Genomic DNA, 23,274 nt, shown 5'->3' on the forward strand with positions numbered 1-23,274 from the left:
CCAACGGGCGCAGCCCAGGCCGGCAGCTGGGCGTCTCTGAAGGCCCCACCCCGTCAGGCGAGCGTTGCCGCTCCTCACGGCTGACTGGGGCGAGGCAGCCTCTGAGGCCCGGCTGCCGGGCTACGCCGGGGCCCGGTTCCCCGCGGCGCAGCCGAAGTGCCCTTCCCCAGGCCGCGACCCAAGGTTCCAACACGCCGTTAAATTACTGAGGCCGCGCGGGGCCAACGGCAGCGCCGCGCGGCAGTAACGCCCGGCGCCTCCCCACCCCGCCCGTTCCCGCCTGGACGTTCCCCTCCACCAATCGGAGCTGCTGTTCGGCTGCGGGGGCGGTGCCCGCCCCGCGCGAGGGAGGGGGCGGAGCCGGTGCGCGCCTCAGCCGCTCCGCTGGCCATTGCCGCCCGGCACCCGCTCCGCTCCGCCCCGCCGCCGCCCGGCTGCGCCCCGTCCGCCCGGCCGGAAGGATGTGCTCCCGGAAGTTCCGGTGCTGCCTCTGTGTGGGATAAACAGTAATGGCGGAGGCGGTGGCTCTGGGAACAACGGCGGGCGCCGCGGCGGCCGCGGCCCTGGGAACATCCGCCGCAGCGGCCGCGGGAGCCACGGCCGCGGCCTTCGACTTCGCAGCCGTGCCGCCACCCGCCGCGGGGCCGGGAGGAGGCGGCTGGACCAAGCAGGTCACTTGCAGGTACGCGGTGTCCGCTGCTGGGGCGGGGGGGGGGGAGGGCGGTCGCGGCCGCCCTTCCCCCCACCCCGCCGCCGCCCTTCCCCCCACCCCGCGGCCGTTTCCCTCAGCGCCGCGTCGCTCCCCTCCCCCCACGGTCACGTACGCGCAGCGCGCGGCCGCAGCGCCCCCTCCCCCCCCCGCGGCCCGCCCCGCCCCGCCCCGCCTGGCGCCCTGGGGGAGGCCTGCGGCAAACTGCGCAGCTGGCCGGGCCGCGCCGCGCCCTGCGGCGGCTCCGGGCGGAAACCGGCCGCGGCGGCGGGGCTTGTGGGGGGTGTAGTGTGGTGGCGGGCCATTGCCGGAAGTACCGGCTGGCGTCGAGGCCGCTCTGGGCCTAGTCTCCCGGAGCCGGACCCGCGGGCGGGGGCGGTGCGGGCTGTGGCCTTTCTTCTGCTCCTGCCTCATGGGAGGGTGTTCCCTGCGGCTCCGTCGCGCAGATCGCGTGTGGCCACCGTCCCCTTGCCATGCCGGGGGGATTGGAAGCGTTGCTGGCTCCTTATGAGATGCCATAGGCCGCTATTTATTGTGTGAAAATAGGCCCGCAGTGATCGGTGTGAAGGAGACTGTAGAATGGAAATCTTGTAACCGCGTTCCAGAAAACGCGATAAAGCAGGAAATACAAAATTACTTAAGTTCTTGTCCATTTGAATCAAAAGTTAAAAATGGAAACGAATTCGTGATTGATACAGCAAGAATTATTTCTTAAACCAGAGAATGGGAATAAGTCATGATAGGCTGCAAAATGTGAGGAGTGCTGCTACTTGTGTTATATTAGGATTCTGAATGCTGCGTCATTTTCTATTTTGTATTTTCCTTTAACTGTGTTTCTGATAAATCTTTTATATGGTATTATGCAAATCATACTGCATGTTGTAAAGCTTGCCAGATGGACGATTTTTAAACTTACACTGCTGGTCTGTTTGCAGGCTGAAAGGAATATAAAACAGTTTTGTGAATACAGAAATATTTTAGTCAGTTTATATGAAAGCAAGTGGTAATCCAAGATTAGCATCAAGGAGCATCTCCTGATTCTTTTTTTAAAATTATTTTTTTAATTTTTTTATTTAAATAAAATTGTAAATTACATTTAACCCGAATATGTTTCTGGGTAAATACATTCCAAGTCACTTGGAAGCAAAAAGGAACATCCCTTCTGCAGAAGGGAAGAAGCTCTAGATCTTGATGTGAGCTCTGTATCTCTTCTGCAGATTTTTCCGTTTGTGCCTACTGCAGATTGAAACAGCAGTATTAAGAACCGTTGCTTGGCTTTCACAGGGAGCTTGCTTGCTGTGTCTCTCTTTTGTGCTGTTAAGTATGCCCTGCAGTATTTAAAACATTCCTGTTAACTGTTGATCACTGTTTATTTTGGTTAATGCACTGTTAACGTGTCCGTTTGAGGAGCAGTGTTTCTCAGCTCTCTCTGAGTGCTTTTGCATCAAAGAGGTTTGCCTATGAATAGCCGGGTTAATATTTGATGCATGGCAGTTAAACGTAGGCCAGTGATGAGGAAATGCCCGGGAATGATGCTTAGCTCAGCTTTTAAGTAAGCTGCAAGGGTATAGGTTAGTGCTGCCTCTATATAGATTGCCTCGTAATTTCTGAAGATCGAAAGGCTCAATTAGGTGAAATGGATTGGTGAGAGAGAGAGAGAGAAAGATGTTCTCAGGTAACTGACACAATGAATCAATTTATTGAAGACAGTGGCTGCTGTAGTACAGAAGCAGTCAAGTTCATCAGTGTCGTGTGGTGCAGTGAGTCTGTTTAATGTATCATGTAGTGAGTCTGTCTAATGAATACATTTATTTACAAACACTCAGGACTAGTGAGAAGTTACAGCCACTCTTTTGTAATGGTTAATGTACTTTAATGTGAGCTTAAACAACAATGAGATCTCAGCTTTGGACCTAATGAACCTCTCCATTCTTTGTTCTTTTTGACTAATCTTCCTAGTTATCCCATTGCTTGCTTGCTTATTTACTTGTTTATTTTTACTAGGCCATTCAAGTTGTAGGCAGAGTAGCTTTCCTCAGGCTTTAAAGTGAAATTAACAATCCTGGCCTGAGCTTTTGGGAATGTGTGATAAGAATTTTGTTTTTCTAAGTTTGGTTTCGATAGGATGTATTCATATTCAAGAAAATATATTTCTTACTATTAAATCTTGTTTTACCTTCATAAATGAGCTTGAGGATTTAACTGTGAGATGAAGGGGCTGAATTTCGAAATGCAGGTTTTTAATGTAGTAGGTAGAGCAGTTTCTGTTTTGAGTAACACTGCACAATTCTATTTCTTAATAGGCTTTATTTACTTGAATCATCATGTGAGTGACAGTAAATGCTGCCTGAAAAACTTCTCGGAGATAGTAGTCCCTTCAGTATAAGGACTTAGCACTTCATGGCTGGTGAAGGAATACTGCTGTTTTATCAGAACTGGTAGTTTTAGAATTGGTAGAATAAGTTCTTGCTGCTCCTTCGAATACCTGATTTGATAAATCGGTTGGCTAATGAGTTTTATTATGCCAGTGTGATGTCCTTGGGATGGATGATTGATAACCTCAGTGTGAGAGACACAATGACTAAGATGAAGGACTTTGATTTCTCCTAGACATCTGGTTTTGCAGATGTTACCCTTCTGCTTTTCTTGCAGCTAAAGTTTAGAAGTGTCAGGCTGAAACGCAGGAATTCATCATGTTCCTTAAGAGATGATGAAAAATAATTTTCTTACATTGCTTCTATGGTTTAACAGTTTTCAATGCTCTTGTGGTGTGTAACAATTTATAATCTTTTAATCTGGAATAAACTGCAGGGGAATAAAATTGTAATTCATAACTACTTGTTATTTAATATTCTGATCCTTTTGTTATTGCTGTGTTTGAAATAAGAAAAAGAATGGTGGTCCTTACCAAGTTTCTCTGTCCTTCTAGTTTCAGATGGATACGTGGTTTTATTGAGCAGTAGTATAGCCAACATTTTTTTCCAAAGACTTGACACTGTTAGCTCCAGATACTTGGGTTTTCCAGATGTCATGCAATAATAGTTGAGGTCATCAAGTTGATGTAAATAGATTACATTTCACTTGTCTGTTTAATAACTGAACATAAATAAAACCCTTAGCAACTAATTGGTGTATTTTGAGGGTTGTTTACATGTTTGTATCTTTGCTGTTCTTTCTGAAAACCTACATCAGGTATTTATCTGTCTTTTAATATGAAGAATCTGAATCGGTAAAGTATGCCTCCTTAATTCAGCGCAGCACTAGTGATAAGGTTTGGAGCGCAAACCTCTTAACAGCCTACTTGTATTGCCCCTTTCTTAGCTGCTCTGTTCTGGATCCCCCACTAGCTCCTTTCTGAAGGAGGTTATGGAGAAGAAGAGACAAAGAGATAAATGCTATTAAGACCTATTTTTTTTTCCTTTTCCTTTTTCATAAGGTTACTAATTCATGTAGAATTTCATCAGCCACTCACGTGGCTGAACGCCCACGTGCTGTGCTAGAACAGCATGCCTGGCCTCTTCCCCACCACCTTCTTCCCCGGGAATTCTCAGTCTCTGTAAGGCACCTGAAGAAGCTATTGGCTGTAGTTGGCTATTATCCTTAGGTTCCCCATCTGCCAGTCATGGCAATGTCTCAATTTTTGAAGGAGGTCTGTTGCTGGGTTTGGCATTCTAATTCAGCAAAACCAGTAGTTTAATAAACAAAATGTGGTTACCTGAAAGCAGAATTAAGTGGACCTGAAGTAAAGAACAAACCACACCTGAATAAGCAAACCCATTGCAAGCTTCAAAAGCTATGGAAAAGAAGTATTGCATATTGATTTCACTAATAGGATTACAGGGGTAAAGACTTAATATATAGAAGTAAGCATCTGAAAGAAGCTAGTATGTGTTCAGGATTTTAGACTGCAGTTGTATGTGTTTAACACTGTAGTGTCTTTTTGATAAAGGTGTTGCAAATTCTTTTTCTCTAGCTTATGGCAAATAATAGAAGCAATATTATTCTATCAGTGGAAAACAAAATCTTTGGTAGATATTATACTTCAAAGCATCATGGAAATCAAGGTCGTTGAAGCCTGGATAAACTTGAAAATTTTAAGTATTCTAATAAATTAACTGCGGCACTTATAACATCTGACCTCTCCCCAGTGGCTGGAATTCCAGGGAGCTGGAGACATGATTGGCTTTATGGTCTCGGGAAAGTGTTACCTCTATACAGTTCCAAAAAATGCCCACTGGATCTTGTCTACAACTTGAGACTTTTGGATGTGCAAAGCCTGATTTCTATGACCTTTTTTAAGTACCCCATGAAAATCAGGATATGCTATTTTGATCAAGGTGTCCATAACTAGACATGATTTGAAATGTTTTTCAGTGATAAAATGCCAGTGCAGGCAAGTATTACTTCTGTGTGGTTGTTCCGTGTGTTGGTATCACTTGTGTTTTGTACAGTCATGCAATGAACCGAACTGGGGAGATGATCTGGGTTTGGGCCCCTGATGAGTTCTCTGGTCTGGTTCTCCATGCAGCCTCATCAAATTATGTTAGTATATATGAATAGGGAAGATGGAGAGGATTGGTGCCAGAATAAGTGCTTTTTGGATGACAGCATCATAGACACTTGGAGAAAATCCAGTTACATACTTGTCTCGATCCAGTTTTACTTTTTCAGATGGAATTATATGTATTCTCTGGGTACTTGACAGAATGCAAACTTCAAATATCCTTCTACATGTCACTGAGTGAGGCAGGTAGTTCATGTCTCTCTCAGTTTTAAGGATCCTTTTTTCCTATAACCAGAAACAAGAGGGTGGTATTGCTGTTGTGTAAAGTTACAGTGAAACTGAATACTCCATGTGTGTAAAGATGCTCTCCAACAGAAGTTTTGTTACCTTTCACTGAAAATAATACACTCTGTTTTTCGACATTACCAAAGTGTATTTTAGGCAAACACAGCAATTTGATATGTAAAATGTTAAATTCTTTGTGACCTTAAAGTAAAAAATCTTACCCCCGGGGGGGGGGGAGGGGGGAAGTTGATGTAATCCTTACAGAAATACATTTTTCTCTCCTCCCACCCCATTCTTCTTGTTCAAATGATGCTGAGTTTGCTGCGTAGGATTACAGGCCTTTAAAAGTGACGTGTGAATTAAATTGAGCTTGTGAGTGTTTCAGGTTTGGTTTTTTCCCCCTTATAGCCTACAATTTTGATGTAATGAATTGTGACAACTTTCAGAATTATACAGAATCTGTATTTGCAGAGGATTTTCTCACATAAGCTGGGAAAGAAGGAAAGGGACTTGGAGCTCTCTTTCCTCTGTCTAACAAGCAGTGGGAGAACCTGATTTTGATGCTTATATATTTAGGATAAGTTATGTTGACCAAGTACTTTCTAACAGAAGTCCTCACTTTAGGCTGGTGCCTTTCTCTTAGTCACTTATTTCAGCTGTAGTGGTGTCCCAACACTTTGGCTTAAGTAGCAGTGTGGCTGTGCAGTGGGGCTGAACAGTCATCTGATCTAGATTAAAAATAACCATGGGGGCAGCAAAAGGAATGTCAGCTTACATCTGAAGCCATTTCCTGATCTGAGTCAGCAGATGGCTATGAAATTGCGTGCCCCAACGCATGGGGGAAGCAATGCTGTGTGGAAATAAGCAAAGGGTGGAGATAACAGTTGTTAACAAGAACAAACGTTTAACAACCTGAATTATTTTTTACCCTGTTGGTGTGACTCCCATTTCTTAAAAGCAAGCCAGAAATTCCAGTTATGTTCTGGTTCCACGAGTTCGTGGGTGGTTCGGTTTTTTGGCTTTGAGGTGGGTTTGTTTGTGGGTGGGTTGTGGTGTTGTGTTGGTGTGTATGTGGGTGGTGGGTTTTTTGGTGGTGGTTTTTTTGCCCTTTTTTTCCACAGTGGAGAGTGCTGTGTACGGAGCGTGGGGTTTTTTGTTTTGTTTTTGCAACACCCTATTCCTGGTGTGTGCTGGCATAGCTGTTTGTGCAGCCACCTGGCAAAGCTGACTAGGGTACTCATCTCTCTGGGGAGAATATCCTGCAGAGCCTCATCTTGGTCTTATACCGCTTATTTTTATGTAGGACCACATTTCTTATCTGGTTACTATGCAGCTACAGTGTACAGACAGGTGATTGTTTTGAGTGTGAATTGCAGCCTGATGGCAAGTGTCAGCTGGTGGTTTATAAAGCCACTTTAGATTTTTTTGTTCTTAGTACCTTGAATACACCACTGGTGTTGTGTATGGAGGGTTATCAGCCCTTTTAAGACTCACCTCAGGTTTTAATGTATCCCTAGTACTGGATTACAAATGTAGGTCTGCTTATGTCATTTGGTGAATTGTTCACTTTGATTTATCTGACTTCTTAAAAATATGGCAGACTAAGTACCCATGCAGAAGTTGAAGCAATTCAACAACTTGACACCTTTTAAGGTCAGGAATATCGACTTGAATGTGCTGTTTTATGAAGAGTTATCCTAATCTTAGTTTGGGCTGCTGAAAGATGATCCTTCTGTCTCTTGTGCTGGCTCTACTGCTGTGTGGCTGTACAGTCAGCTGATTGGAGGACCTGGTTCTTCTGGCTGCATAGGGGAGGTAGTACCAACGAGAAGTGGTGAAAGTGTGTAACAGGAGGAGGGCAGGACTGCCCCTTTCAGCAGCAAGATAGTTTTAGAAGGGTATAATCTGCTTCTCAATCTTCTCTCAAGTGGTGTTTTATAGACAAGCAAAGAATTTGTATGAGACCTAAACCCTAACAAATTTTCTCGTTTACCAGGTCTTGATATTTCCAGTGAGTTCAGAGTTCGCAACTTACTTGGTATCTGGGGCCAATGCTTCTCTTTCTAAACTGAAGTGTCGGTAAATGTGTTGATGGATTCAGTTCTTACACAGTTGTTGGGATTTTTTTTTCCTTGGCTATTACTTCTGTGTTGCTTGGGAAAGATGTACTTAAACTTGTGTTTTCAACTGTAGTTTAGATGTGAGCATATTGAGTATGAATAGTTACAGTGCTTTAAATTTAAAGCTTGTGTCTTCTAGGTTAAAATTTAAAGTAAATGGAAGATTTGTAAAGTAAATGTTCAGTTTTCTTGAATAGCTGAATTTGAGGATGCTCAATTAAACTTGTGTTATTTGACATGCTAAAATTCAGTAAACTACCCTCAAAAGCTCTGAAACTCAATTTTTTCAAGACAGGCAGCACAGTATTGAAGCAGGGTGCTTCTACTGATTATTTGGCTCTTATGGCAAAAACTAATGTGTATGTTTTGTCAGATGTAATTATCCATCACAAACATGTTTTGCATTCTTGGAGAGGAAATTACTTCTGATTGAATTATTTACACATTCAAAATAGATTTAAGCCCTCAGGAAACTTGTTTAGGGTGTGGCTGATTTTGATTTTTTGATTCAGTGGTGGACTTCTCTAAGGTTTTTGTTGGTGTCAGAACACAGGAGCTACAAGTAAAACTTTATCCCCATCTACTTTGTCCAAGACTCTTTTCTCTCTGTGTCATAGCCCGGGATAAGGTTTGCTTTGCAAGTGTTTTTCAGGCATTTGTAAGTGTAAGTCCCTAAACGTGCAGTGCAGTTCACTGGAATAGCTAAGGCTTCATCTTTTCTCAGACATTCTTATTTGTATGTTTATACTGGGATGTAGTCCCGTGAGTCGTTAGTGGTGTTCTTAATTCAGCATAGCTTGATTTATAGAATAACTCATCATCCACATACTTTGTTTACAGCCTCAGTGCTTCTCCTTAATTCACAGTAATCTTCTGTCTTCCAGATATTTCATGCATGGAGTTTGCAAGGAAGGAGACAACTGTCGCTACTCCCATGACCTCTCCACTAGTCAGTCTGCTATGGTATGCAGGTATTATCAGCGAGGATGCTGTGCTTACGGAGATCGTTGCAGGTAAAGAAATGCAGTTGACCATCCTATAAGGGAGTAATTTCACTCTGAGTCCCTGAGTAGACAGAAAGGCAATAAATCTTAAAGTGTTTTCCTCTTTCATTGCAACTTCAGAAATCTATGAAAATAGCTTCTTTTCACAAACTGCCTTCTCTTGTTAAATACTATAGTGTTTGCTTTGCTATGGAAATAAATAGCAAAGGCAAGGTGAGAAGAGAACTGGTTTTCGTAAAACTACTAGTTGTCAGCGTGTGGGGTTTTTTGTTTGTTGATTAATAACATCAGTACATAAATTAATTGAAATCTGAGACTACATTCAAACTAGCTGAACTGATGGAACTGAGTTACGTTTGGTAAGTGATCATAAAAGCCTGAATAGGTAAGAATTTTTTTTTTCTGGATTGTATGTGTGTCTTCAGGAATTGCTACTCTGACACTTGAACTGCCATTTTGGAAAAGTAACTGGAGTGTAGTCATGTAGGTTCTAAAATATTGCCTGTACAAAATGGCCCTACATTATGAAAACATAGTATGACTTAACCTATACCCTGAAATTATTAAAGAGAAAAAAAAGAAGTGTGAAGAAAGGAAACAGATGCTTTCCTAGTGTAGCAAAGCTTTACAAAGGCTTAGGGATGTTTGCATCATCTTAAGTTCACTTTATTAAAATTTATCGGGAGTTTTAACATTCTATTTTCTTGCAGCTCTAATGCATGATTAAATATTTGCATCACGACTTCATACGGTAGTTCATAGTTAGCTTTATTTTCATGTTTAATATATGGTTGCTATGTATAAGAAAGATAACAAAATAAGCCTCTCTGTAGCCTCCTATCTGCCAATGTTGCTTTCTTGATCATGTAGATGAGTGGTCTCCAAACTTTCGATCACGCACCCCATCAGTGAAAAATTTTTGCGCGCCCCCAATATACATCTGTTTATTTATAGATAATATATTAGTACAGTAGTAGATATATATAATGTACATTATAAAACATACAGAAAAATCAGAATTTTAAAAAGGATGTAATAAAGATGAAATAAACAATGTTTTATAAATATTTTATTAACAATCCAAAACCATTTTTTGTCTCACTAAAACCATTATTAGTAATAATATTTTTTACTGACAGTAATGTTGATTGAATATGCTTCACTATTTTTTAAAATGTTAGTTTAAAATTTTGTAATACAGCAATTTGAAGGTCTCGTTCTAAGTTTGGTTTATTTCAGTACTTAGTTTTAACGGCTGTCATATCTGAAAAAGATCTTTCACAAAGATATGTGGATCCAAAAGGAGGAAGTGTATTGTTGGCTGTGCTTACTAATGCGTGATACTAACTTTCAATTCCATCCACCAATTATGCAAAGATTTTTTGTTAAAATTTGGCTAGTAAATTTCCATCTTCAGTGATGTCAGTCAGCTGTCCTTGCAGACTAATTGGAAGGTTTTGTATTTTTAACAAATAGGTCCAAAACCCGCTGAAACTCTTTGTTTGGAAGATTTTTAAACGTGTGAGAGAATTCTGTTTCCAAGTTTTTTTAAGTGTACAAGATGCGAGAGTTTTTTTTTATAGTTGACACTCTTGCATTGGTTTTGGTGACAAAATCGCATAATGGTGGAAATGTTTCGGAACAGCCATTTTCAAAATGTTGTCTCCATACTGCAAGTTTCTTTCAAAAAGCAGTTACTTGTTCTTAAAACGTTGTCTTTACCTTGAAGGGACAGATTGAGTGTTTTTATTTTTTTGAAAATGTCTGCTAGGTAGCATATTACTCACAACGACTTGTCATCATGGGAAAGGTCAGCAAGTTTGGAACTCTTGTCTCTTTGTGAAAGCAAAATGCGTAACTCATCTTTGACAACTTTTAAGTGCTTTACCACGAGGTAACCAGCAAACCTCTGTGTGATACAGAAGATTTTCATGGTTGCTCTCTGTGTCGTAACAGTGTTGTAAAGATTGGGCTATTTAAAGGTCTTGTGTTTTTGAAATTGACCGTATTGATGACACTCTGTAGTACTTTGTGCGCTTCTGGCTCCATCTTTGCTACAATATCTTGCCTATGAAGCATGCAGTGAATGAATTTCTGGTGTGGTGCTATCTCTGTAGTCTTACCCTGGAATCCTTTTTTTATTCTAGTCAAAGCAGTGGCTCCATCAGTGGTTACACTTGCACAGTTTTTTCCATAAAACATTGTTTTTATTAAAGAAGTCATTTACTGTTGAGAATACATCTCCTCCAGTACGTCTTTTTGTCTTTATTAAAGAAGTTGTTTGTTGAGAATATATCTCTTCTGTTACATCTTTTCTTTAGTGGCTCACAAAAAGTAATTCTTTTGTGTATTTCGTTATTGAAACAGAATCTAGCAAATATCATAAGGTGAGACAACATCTGTACTTTCATCCAACTGTACAGCAAACTTCCCACACTGCAAAATTTGTTCTAATACTTGTTTCTTCAAATCTTCGGCAGTGTTTTCTGTGCATTGCCCAACAGTATTTGCTGACAAAGGAATGTGTTTTACTTTGTCACCATATTGTTTTCCATGTGTAATTTCAGTCTTCTTTACCACAGCAGGAAGAACAAGTGGTCCAATGGTATGTGGCTTTTTGTCTTTCACTATTACATAAGAAGCCTCAAAAGAGGCTTCTAAACATTTATTGTGAAGTTTTGTAAAGTACTGGATTGGGTGTTGCATAACTTGAAACATCTCTGAAAAAGTTGTAGAGATTTGTCTTCATGTTCTGGATGTTTAGATTTTAAATGTCTTGCTAATTGTGATGGCTTCATACTGTTGTTAGCTAATATTTCAAGGCACACTATGCACTGAGGGCAAGGTTCATCATTAATAATAGTGGATGTAAATCTGTATTTCAAATAGTCTTCTTGGTAATCTCGATTTATTTATTCCCCCCCCCAAGTTCTTGTCAAATCTGATTAGGGTGGCATTGTCTTTACCTTGTAATGAAGAGCTCGTAGTAGGAGTAGGAGAAGCACTAGTTCTGACGTTTTCTTGTTGTTTGCTTGCACACACATTATCAATATTGTCTTCAGTCCACAGTTTATTTGTAGGAATCTTTTTTTAGCCACTTGTTTGTTTTGTCAGAGTTACTTTAGGTAAAACAAGATAATACAATCTGTCAATCCATTTAATTGGTCACAAACAAACTGCAATGTGTTGAAATATGCTGAAAGTGAACAAACAAGTGAGGGTGCCACTGTCAACCCCGCTGTGTGGTGGAACACCCAGTCCTCCTTCAGGACACCTCGTGCATACCATACGTGGGACCCTCTGACATATGGACCAAGTGAGGACACTGTTGTCAGTCTGTATGGTAAATATTAGTAAAACTTAAATTTTGGAGGGGGGGGAGGGGAGACAAGAAGTTCTAGGATTTTCTTCCTGCACCCCAGTGGATTGTCTTGCACACCCCCCTAGGGTGCATGTATACCACTTGGGAGACCACTGTTGTAGAGGTATGAAGGCTTGACTTTTAAATTTGTGCTTCATAGCTTCCTTGGGGGATTTCAAAGCTGACATTTGGTTGGGAGCATCTCTTTAATATGCAAGAACTGTGACACTTTGTTGTTTTCAATCTGACACAAGGTAAATGAATCACAGTTGCTTAAAAGTTTTGTATGATCTCCAAAAATTCCCTCCCTTTATCCTTGAAATTAGTCAGCAAATATCTAAGACTTCAAAGGTACACCTGTAATTTACTTTCCTATATAGTCTACTAGTTGCTGGAAGACAGATTTTTGAGGGAAATGGTTCTTTCCTGTTGTTTGTAGGTGATAGGAATCAAAGTGTTCTGAGCATCATTTTCCACAGTAAGTTGAAAGAGGCATTACAAATAACTACTAAAATTCAACATAAAATCTGAATGAGGCAAGATGCTCAGATACAGAAAAATCCCTTATGTTGGTGGGGATCTCTGGAGCCATGCTGAAGGCAGAGCCAGCTTAGGTCAGGTTGCTGAAGGCATTGTCCAGTCAAGTTTTGATTATCTGCAAGGATGAAGATTGTGCAGCCTCTCTGGGCACCTGTTCCAGTCTTTGGCTACTCCCACAGTGCATTTTTTCCCTAATATCTAATTGTAACTTCTCATTTTGGACTTACATCTACTGGCTGTCATCCTATCGCTGCACCTCTGAGAAGACTCTGGCTGCATCTTTCCTGTGGCTTTCCATGAGACAGTTGAAGACGGCAGTATCTGCCCTTAGTCTTCTCTTTTTAAAGCTGAATGAACTAATTTGTCTCATTCAGTAATACTACACGTGCATAATAGGTACGTGACCAGTTTTGGACATAATTGAAGTTCATTCTATGTAAGTTAAGTAAGAATTGTGCATGCTGCTCCATTTCCTCCAAAGTCATGGGGTACCTTCTGTTTCCCTAAGCAGTGCTGACAGGTTACACAAGTGGAAGCACAACTCTATAAAGGGTCATCAGTGGCTTTCTCTTCCAAGCTGTTTCTAGGTCCTCCTTCTGAATAGTGTGTTTACATCTTAATCAGTTTGTTTCCAATACCTTGGGCTGCTTTATGGAGGTATTTTTTTGTGAAGAGTTGACATGATGTGTTTTAACTTTTTAGATATGAACATACCAAGCCATTGAAACAGGAAGAAGTGACTGATGTGAATCCAGATGCAAAAATTTATCCCTCAGTATCCTCAGACTTTGCATCACTCCCTGAAACAGTTGAAGAAATTATTGCTGAGATAGAAGATGAAAATGCAGATCTGGCAGCTGCAGGAGTAGGTGCTGAAGACTGGGTGAATGCTGTAGAGTTTGTCCCTGGGCAGCCATACTGTGGACGTGGTAAGCTGATCATGGGATAACAGTAAATTTCTGTCATGGGTCAACAATTTATATGTAGTGCTTTTATTTTAATGCTTTAATTGGTTTTGTTGAATACAGCTATTCATATTTATTAATCACTTCAAGTGATCTGTCCTTAACTTATGCTTGAATTTTCCGACGGGAATAGTCAGACTGTTCCACGTCGGAACAGTTACTACTACTGTCCTGATGTTCTGAAGTCAGGTATACTTAAAGACAGTGTCTGCATAACTAGCTTCCTCTTGTTATGGCTCCAGATGACTTGGAGAATCTCCTTCTTTGAAGTTTAGTTTGCATATGTGATGGGAGAAGAAAATACTGGTGATGTAATTAATATCACTACTTTGGAAAGATAATCTGCTGCCTTTGTTTTTTGGGTTGGTTGGTTTGTTTGTTTTGGGGTTTTTTTTGCAGTCTTTTAAAGGTTTTCCAGTGGAGGTACAGATTCCTGTAGAATGAATTGAAACCTACTGCTTGCTTTCATGAATCCCATGGCAATTCAGACCAGAGGCTGAAAATCATTTATTCTAGTTACCTTTCTGAGACTTGACTTTCTAATACTGTGACAGCTCATGTTGAGAATGAGATTGAAGAAGCTCATCGTATGGGACCAGACTGTTTAAGTAGCATACTTGTCATCTGCTTTCCCTGCAGAAAGGTAGCACAAAGACTTAAATTTTAAGTGAAAAGTAGGCTGAAGGTGTTTAGCCTAACTTCTAATATTTGGCTCTCTAAAACTGAAGGCTTATGGCCATGAGTACTCAAATAATTGTTTGAATCCAAAATGGACACCTTGTGTCCAGAAGAGTTTGAAGTTGTCATACAGTGCTCAGATTATGCTTGTCTCCACAGCACTACTCAGATTCTCAGATCTGAAAAGAGAATTACCTTCTCAATGTTACAGGGTGCTGTTAGAGCCTGCTCTAATCTGATTTGAGGAAGGGTGAAGAGGAAGAGAGTGGTTGAGCAACATTAACATTTTGCTAGTGTTGTTGAGAAGTTTGATTATGGAATTGTTTGGTGTATCTGTGACTTGGATATAGTCCAAGGGAATGAAAACTTGTCTTCTACCTGTTAATATGTCACCGTACTGTCATAAAAGATACAGCTTCTGTGTTCATTGAGACAAAGGATCCCTTTTTTTTTTTAGTCTTTTCATCAGAATAGAATAATTTAGATTGGAAGGGACCTCTAGATTTCATCTAGTTCATTTCCTGCTCAAAGCAGGGTCAGGTACGTCAGGTTGCCAGGGGCTTTGTTTAGTTGAATCTCTGTCTTCGGAGATGTTCAAAACGCCATAACCTCTGGGCAGCATTTGCAGTATTTGACTTCTTTCACAAGGAAAAACTCTTTCCTAGTATGTAATTGGACTTTTCCCTGCCTCAGCTTGCCTTCTGTCTCTTGTCCTGTGCACATCTGAGAAGAGTCTGGCTCTGTGGTTTTTTTTTTTTTGGTTTTGGTCATCCCTGTCCCCCCCCCATTAAGTAGTTGAAGACAGCAATAAGATAGCTTCTTAAGCTGAACAAGTCCAGTTTCCTCAGTCTCTTTTCATGGGCTTCAGCCCCCATAATGGCTGGGTGGCCCTCCACTGGAATCAATTCATTGCTAGTTTGAACAGCCAGAGATCTTTTAAGTACACCTACTCCTTATAGGAGAGCTGGTGCTTTTTCCTAAATCCATGAAGTGTAAGAGCATTTCATTATACTTTTAACTCACTTAGTTTTACTGAGGCAGTTCCTTTTTCTAGGGGGTCAGGCTTATTTTTCATGGAAACTTGTGGCTGCCACAGGTTAAGTTAAATAACATTCTCTTTTCTGAATCTTTTTCCAAATTCTCTGGTTTGTATCCTTTGAAATTTGATGTATTTTAATGTAAAACATACTCAGCTGTTCCTGTTCTGAACAGTGCTACATGATGCTAATTCCCATGGTGACTTCTTAAAAGCTACATTTTAAAAGCTTCTACTTTTCTGAAGGCACTGTCTTTATTAAGCTACAAAAATGAAGAACCTTGCTGGTTCCAGTGATCAGGAAGTGTGCAGTGTGTTCCACACATACTTTAAAGCCTTACAGATTATTCCTGTCAAATGCCTGGAGAAATGTACAGGTACTTGGAAACTTTAAAATGGAACCTATTTCTCAAGATGAGCTAGAAGCCTGTGTGTTTTAAATCGTCTTACAAATGCTGAAGATTCAGGGTTGGCAGTTTAACCATGTGTAGCTTGGGCTATAAGGCTCATCTTTTACTATGAGACGACATTCTGCTAATGCAGATGATTCTCTGATTTGGGACTAAACCTGATACCTTGAAGATAACCTCAGGGCCTAGCAAAGAAAATAGTGATGATTCTTCAGATACTCACTTGTTTGATGTACAGATGCACTACACTTCTATATTTGTTCTGCTGCTACTGCTGCTAGATGTTCTGGAATAACTGAGGGAGAATAGAAAGGCAGAACTATAAGAAACACTCCGAATTGGGTGGCTGTTTCCTGCTGCTACAAGGTGGACGTATTTGATGCTACAGAGTGTGTCTGGGAGTGAAAGCAGGTGGTGTGTGAATTGAAGGTAATGAACTAGTTTTTTTCACTGGTATGAATTTAACACTGTTGACTGTGAAAGGGGCAGTGAAAAGATAGGGATTGGATCCACCTACTGGAGAGCAGTGGTTTTGAAAACAGCAGACAGAATCGTAGAGAGTAAATATTACTCTTATGAGGGATGTTGGATTCAGAACTACTGAGGCAATGGAGTCTTCTGAGTTTCTCTAATTTTGCTTTCAAAGAGGAAGCAAAACTGTAGCAGATACAGTGCAGTAGATACAGGAGATATGCATGCAGGGCTTTAGGTTATGGAAGCTGAGATATTCAGAAGTGAAAATACTAGTTTAACTTTTATTTCCTAGAAATACAACTCTTGCTGAGGGGAAGTTCTGGGACAGCACAGAAGACTGGGACTGGAAAACTAATGTCACTTTTAGCACGTTTTTCCCTCTCACACCCTCTCATACTGTAGAATTACCCAGAGCCATTATTAAAGACTGATATTCATAGATCTGTATCTTGTTGTCTAGATGTCTAGTCACTAGAACTGGTTGTACTTTTTTGTGCAAGGATGGTATTGTGGACTGGGCTGGAATTTAGTAGCTGTACTGTGCTTGTTGACTAAGTAGTTGTTGGTGGTGGTTTGCTTTAAGTAACAACTCTCTACTTTTTTTGTTTGGTTGGTTTTTTGTTTTTTTTTAAATGAATAAACTTGACAAAAGATATTCTTGAGAGGAGTGCAGGTGACTCTGGAAAATTATTCTGTTAAGAGAGGCTTCAAATGTGCCTCTTCTTTCAAAGTATGCATTTTCCAGGGATACAGGATTGCCTTAAGCAAAGATCATCTTGCCAGCCCCATGAAAAGAAGTACTGTATCACTCAATTCCTTTGAAACTTAGCTGCATTTGTGTGTCTAGTAGGCTTCTGCCCATCCATACTATGATCTACTAAACTCTCCTTTCTCAGTAAGGGTCAAACAAGATGTCAGAAGTCATGTGAATCAACTAGGTAAAAAATCTGTAACAACTAGAAAAAACACTGGCAAAAATGACAGTCGAGGGAATAGAAACTGACTGGTAGTTGTGATTTTTGTTACTTCTTTTGGAAGTGGAGACCATGGGTTTCAAACGGGGGCGGGGTTCAATTAATAAGTACAAACTTTCATGTTATGTTCAGCTACTCAGAAGAGTAGGTACAGCCTAGTATATGGTTACTTTTCTTGATGCCAGTTCACTAGAACTCATGGGGAAGAAGAGGTAATGAAGCTTTTCTGGTTGGGAATCTTACTGAAAAATGAGCAGGTTGATAATTGACTTGTTATTCTGTCACTCACTTGCTTTTATGTTTCTAGCAAACAGACTGATGCAAGATCAGTGTGAGTGACTTCTAAAGTCAGAGATGGTTCAGGAAGCAGACTTGAACTTATTTTGAGAGCTAGTATTTTCCTATGCTAATCTTCAATATTTGCTTATCCCCCAAAACTGTGAGCTCTCAGGGACCTGCTTTTTCTTTTTCTCTATATGTCCAAAAGCTGGCAGGCTGATACATGCTTATTGTATCTCTTTGCTCCACGGGCATGAAAACTGTGCGAGCGTGCAGCCTCTGATCCTTTTTGAGGAGTCTGTCCATTACTTTTACTGATCCAAGTATGCCTTTGATAGTTTTTGCTTACTTCTCCAAATCTAGTGCTCGTATAAATGTTACACTTTCTTATAGCAGAGATGACTTTTTACTCTTGTAACAGCTACTGGTTATGTAAATGAAGTCCAGTTGCTGTTCTTCCTGGTGTTTATTCTGAATATAGTAATGCTTTGTTGTCCTCCTGTGTTTATTATATCTTCAGTTTCAAACTGACTGCTTTTGTCTTGTAACTTAGTTTATCGTCCTACTTATGTAAAGATCTCAAAAGGCTGTTTGGGTTGTGGTGACACAGACATGCGTATGTTCAAGAGGTACAGGGAGAAGTGTTAAGCAGCAGCTGTCTAAATAGGGAAGAGAAGTGATACAGATTTCAGTTCAATTTAGAATTAGGTAAGAGAATTTACTTAGGATTTTGCAAATCTGATGGCTAGCTTAGAATACAGTGAAAATACCCTGAATTTTAGTTTCTTAAAGCTAGGTTTACATGTCTGACTGGTGGACTGGATATCTGTTTAGGATAGGCTTTTTGGCAAATATCTAGAATCGAGTTTGTTTGGTGAGAGGTGTGGACACAGCTTTTGTATCATTCATGGAGATGCATGGGAGTTTGGAAGTGGAAGTCTGTTGTTCAAGCTGAACAGCAACATGCTAATTAATCTGCACATAAGGAACTGCTGGTGTGGTGTTTCCATATTAGTGTTTTGTTATGCTAGATAAACCTTTATTGCTTCAGCTGTGTAACTTCTGGGGAAAAAGCCTGTTAACTTTAGCCGATGTGAAATTGATTCTCAAAGCAGTGAGAGATTTTGTAACCTTATTTAATTGTTGCTGAACCAGAGTTTGTATAAAAATGTATTTAAGCTGCTGAGGACTAGTGAGATTTTTCTAGTGTGGACTTAGCCTGTAAATGGATCTGAATCTGACCACTGAAACCTTGATAGCTTTAGTCTTGTCTGGGTTGAAGGATGAAGAAATTGGTCGTGCTTTCTTGAGTGGGAAAATAATTGTTAGTTCAGGTTGAGGGTATGTGAAACTTGGACTGTAATGAACCTTGATTATTTTTATTATTCTCTTTGGATAACTTGAACAGGGTTACCCGAAGATTACTTTGCATTAAAACAATGTATTCGCACTCCCAGTGCTCTAAATCTGAATGTATTGCTTACTGCCCTTAATTTTGTTCCCAGCTGCTCCTTCCTGCGCTGAAGCACCCTTGCAGGAAATGGTGATTGAGGAAGAATATGAAAAGCAGCAAGCAGACGTGGAGATAAAGAAGGAGCTGTGCCCCTACGCTGCAGTAGGAGAATGTCGTTATGGAGAAAACTGCGTGTATATCCATGGGGATGTGTGTGATATGTGTGGACTGCAGGTCTTGCATCCAATTGATGCTGCACAGAGATCCCAGCACATAAAGGTAAGCAAACAACTGTCTAGTGTTAAACAGCTTGAAGTTATTGCTTCCTAGCTCCCCGCAATCACTTGTCACTAATTCCCTTTCATTTGAAGGTGCATGCAGGTCAGGCAGTGAATGAAATTCCTGTTGTAAACTGGACTGTTTCCTGTCAGGGCCATACTCAAAAGCAGCTGGGTTTCCTTATTGGTGCTGGGAGAGCAGTCTGCTTAAAGATACTAAAGCTTTGTTCTTTGCCTAGTAAAACTGGATGGTCTTTTAGATTGCCTTTTTCATGTTTAAAAGCAATGTCTGAAGAAAGGAATTTGAACTCTGAATTGATTGTTCCTCACTATCTGAGCAAATTTTTTTTTGAGGATAAAGATTTTTCAGCTTAGTCATACTCAATTTGTTATGCAAACCAGCAGAGTAAAACTGAGCTTAAAAACCTGCTTAGAGTTCACCAGGTGACCAGTTGTCTCTGTAGTCGTTTTCTTTGTCTCTCCTTTTCAGTCTTGCATTGAAGCTCACGAGAAGGACATGGAGCTTTCATTTGCCGTCCAGCGTAGTAAAGACATGGTGTGCGGGATATGCATGGAGGTGGTGTATGAGAAAGCTAATCCTAGTGAGCGCCGCTTTGGGATCCTCTCCAACTGCAGCCACACTTACTGTCTCAAGTGCATCCGCAAGTGGAGGAGTGCTAAACAATTTGAGAGCAAGATTATAAAGTGAGGCACTTTCCCATTTCGATTGTGCTTTGTTACTGTGGAAGAACTTAGTAACTTGTGACAACTTGCAACAGACTTCCAGATGCAGACTGCACAGAGGCTGCATTTAATGCATACTAACTTTAGTTTGGAAGTGAAATAATTGTTAGGGATAACTTTTACACTCTGATTTGGTTAATATGGATTGAGTTTGCAAAACTCAGTTAATGGTAGAAAATAACTGTCATTTATTTAGTAGCATGTTGTCCAATGGTTACTGTTCATGTCTTGGACACCCAGCCAGGAATCTGAAAACAGATTAACCAGTTCAGAATGTATGCTTCTTAATTCATTACCGCCCTAGTTCATTAATCAGTTGGCAAAACGTTTCTCCATTTAAAGGCTGTTCTAAAAAAAACAAAGTTCCAATCAAATAAATACAGAAATCGAACCAAAATAAATTTATTTAATTCTAAAGAAAAAGGAGTCTGTGTGAAGTGTTTTTTCAAGCTTTTCTGAGACAAGCTGACCAGCTGCCATTGCCATTGAGTTCTTGAAGAAGAGAGTTTAGGTTATCTTCATGTGTAAGAGAGAATCTAGATTGAAAAGCTCATACAGCAAGTGTGTGGGTACAGTACCTCTTTAAAGATGGATATATGCCATGACTTGTTATATAGGCGAGAGAGCGCCCTGTAATGTGGAATTTTGCAGCACAGTCTGTTCATTCCCCAGGTCCTGCCCAGAATGTCGGATCACATCTAACTTTGTCATTCCAAGTGAGTACTGGGTGGAGGAGAAGGAAGAGAAGCAGAAACTCATTCAGAAATACAAGGAGGCAATGAGGTATGAGCACTGCAGCCTTTGTCAAGTTGAGACTGCAGAGATAAAGGCACACCTGGAGAAGAAGGGTGTTGACATAAAGCCCTCTCACACCTCCTTTCCACCACCATGTGTGAAGTGCGTCCTTGCCTATCTGCCCACAGATGCATGCAACCACACAGTTGCAAAGCTATTCCTATGTTCTTTGACCTCAGTCTTTCCCTTCTATACACAAAATGCTGGTGGTGTAGCCATAAGGTAGTACGAGCTTGTGCGCTGCGAGCCATCAGTGTCCCTATGCATGCATCAACCCACACACGTTGTGTGATACATCATTTCTGCGTGTAGGTGTTATAATGACAAAACACCTTCAGCTCCAAATGGTACCTGAGATCCTTTTGGACTACAGGTAAATGCAATTCTGAAGTCTAGTTGGGGTCTGCTGTGAGTAAGGGTTGCGATATTTTCCTTTCCAGCAACAAGCCATGCAGGTATTTTGATGAAGGCCGTGGGAGCTGTCCATTTGGAGGGAACTGTTTTTACAAACATGCATATCCTGATGGCCGCCGAGAGGAGCCACAGAGACCCAAAGTGGGAACATCAAGTAGATATCGGGTCAGTGCTGCTTTTTTTTGTCCTTTCTATACAGAGAGAGTGCAGGAGAGGTGTGCGTTAATTCAGCTGGCTTGAGAAGAGGACAGGGAAATGTTGACTCTTTTTTTACTTCTGGTAGACCTCTGTAATAGTGAATTGGAAGGAGGCGGTGGTCTAAAGTTTGTGAATGCTGGAGGCCAAGATGGAAAGAGTGAATTTTAAAAACTTTCCTAGTACACCAACATACTGAAGTAGAAATGTTGGGTAGCATTAATAGGGGTGTGTAAGGGTAAATTCTACTGGAGGTCAGTATCTCCCTGAAAGAGAAACATGGTTTCTTGCATGCCAGAAAGCATGCCGGGGGCTGAACCTTGTCAGCCTCTGGGAAGACTCCTACCTTGTACCGCTTGGTCACCTGAGGAAATACTTGTGTTCCACTTGCAGGCCCAGCGGAGGAATCGATTCTGGGAGTTCATCGAGGAGCGAGAGAACGGTGATCCGTTTGAGACCGACGAGGATGAGGTGGTGACCTTTGAGCTTGGTGAGATGTTGCTTATGCTGTTGGCAGCAGGAGGTGACGATGAGCTAACGGATTCCGAGGATGAGTGGGACTTGTTTCATGATGAGCTGGAAGATTATTATGACTTGGATCTATAGCACCTGTCAGTGGAGTGTGGACTGTCGTCTTGGCTTCAGGCAGTAGCTATTACCTGTGGTGTTGTGGCAGTGCCTGTGTTTCTCCTAGGCAGGCCGATCAATTCCAGGTGCTGTTGTAATAACTTTTACCCAGGGTCTGTCTCTTCCCATCCCCTCCCACCCCAGGAGTGTTGTTTTTCCTCTGTTTAAACAAATAACAAGAAATAAATCTTTAAAATGTTAGTTTTTGTAAAAATGAATTTAACTGTCAAACAGTTAGCTTAGGTTTGTTGCTTCATCTGTGTACCCAACAGAGTTCACCCAGTTCCAGGGTTAAAGTGTTTACAGGACTTCCACACTCATTTTGAAGAGCCCAGATACAAAAATGAGCAGTGGCCATGCAGTGGGGATGTAAATTGGCTGATGGCCTTTTTTCTGTCTTTGTACCAATATTTCTGACTTCAGGCCAGATACAAATACTCTCTTTCTGGCATCAGCTCCGTTCCAGCCCCCTCATGTACACATCTTCATTTGTGATTTTGGTCTCTTGTTTACTTGCACATTACTATTACTACTGTGTAACCAGAACCAGGTGTGAACGTTCTGGGTTTTTACTGTGTTTAGCATGAAAGGAAAATGTCTTTGTGAAAGGAGAACTCTCTATGTGTATATACAGATAAATGTAGAGTTGGACCTCAAGGATGGGGAGACTCTGTGTAAGTTAAAAATAACAAAACCATCTTTCATCCCCTCTTGGTGCATGAAGTCTAGCCTCCAATTGGACATGAAACTGGTTTAGTGGTCTCAGCCCAGTCTGTGGCAGTGATCTTAACTATCGCTTAACTTAATAGATGGCACTCCCTAATACACCAGCTCTCTTTCATGTGTATGATTAGGGTTGTCCAGGAGCAGAAATCCGGTTAGCCAAGGTGGGGTCAGAGGAACACCAGAGAGGCCCCTTTAGCTTTATTGCTCTGTAAGTTTTAGAACTTGGTGTAACCACCTAAGCCGTGAGCTTTGCTAGGAAATCGCTGTGCCTCTCAGCTGGTTTGAGGTACATGTGCCTCTCAGCATCTGAGTTGGGCAGGTTGCCTGGTAAAGCTGTTCAGTTTATGTGAGTTACTGCTTACAAAGGCAGTCATGCAGTTTCTGGCTGTAATTTGCGTTGAGAAATTACTTTGCCACCAAAGCCCCAGCACAGGAATTTTAACCTTGCATTACATTATTGCTGTTTTTTATTGACTCGTGGATGCCCCGTGATCTGTTCTCCTGCTGCTCTTGTCCCCTAGACTGCCTCTCCTTTCACTTTTAAATGGAATGAGAAATTGTTCTGAGGTCTATAACGTATTGTTTTGCAGCTGCCTTTTGTAAGAAGCACTTTTCCCAAATAAAAAAAATCAAAAAAATTAAACAAGAAGTCTGTCTGTTCCTTTAAGTTTGAAGCTTCTGTGTTTCAGCTTGATGGACTATT

At 41.1% G+C, this 23,274-nt stretch overlaps 1 protein-coding gene across 1 annotated transcript; it reads left to right on the top strand.

Annotated features, from left to right (window-relative positions):
- The first annotated feature begins 560 nt into the window (after window positions 1–560).
- MKRN1 (makorin ring finger protein 1) lies at window positions 561–23,211 on the top strand. The gene is made up of 8 exons (XM_050891952.1): window positions 561–682; window positions 8,503–8,631; window positions 13,226–13,452; window positions 18,845–19,071; window positions 19,561–19,775; window positions 20,487–20,597; window positions 21,050–21,188; window positions 21,612–23,211. The coding sequence occupies exons 2-8, from the start codon at window positions 8,510–8,512 to the stop codon at window positions 21,822–21,824; spliced, it is 1,254 nt and encodes a 417-aa protein (XP_050747909.1). The 5' UTR covers window positions 561–682; window positions 8,503–8,509; the 3' UTR covers window positions 21,825–23,211.
- The last annotated feature ends 63 nt before the right edge of the window (window positions 23,212–23,274 follow it).

Source organism: Gymnogyps californianus, chromosome 1, assembly GCF_018139145.2.
Source record: "Gymnogyps californianus isolate 813 chromosome 1, ASM1813914v2, whole genome shotgun sequence".
Taxonomy (NCBI): domain Eukaryota; kingdom Metazoa; phylum Chordata; class Aves; order Accipitriformes; family Cathartidae; genus Gymnogyps; species Gymnogyps californianus.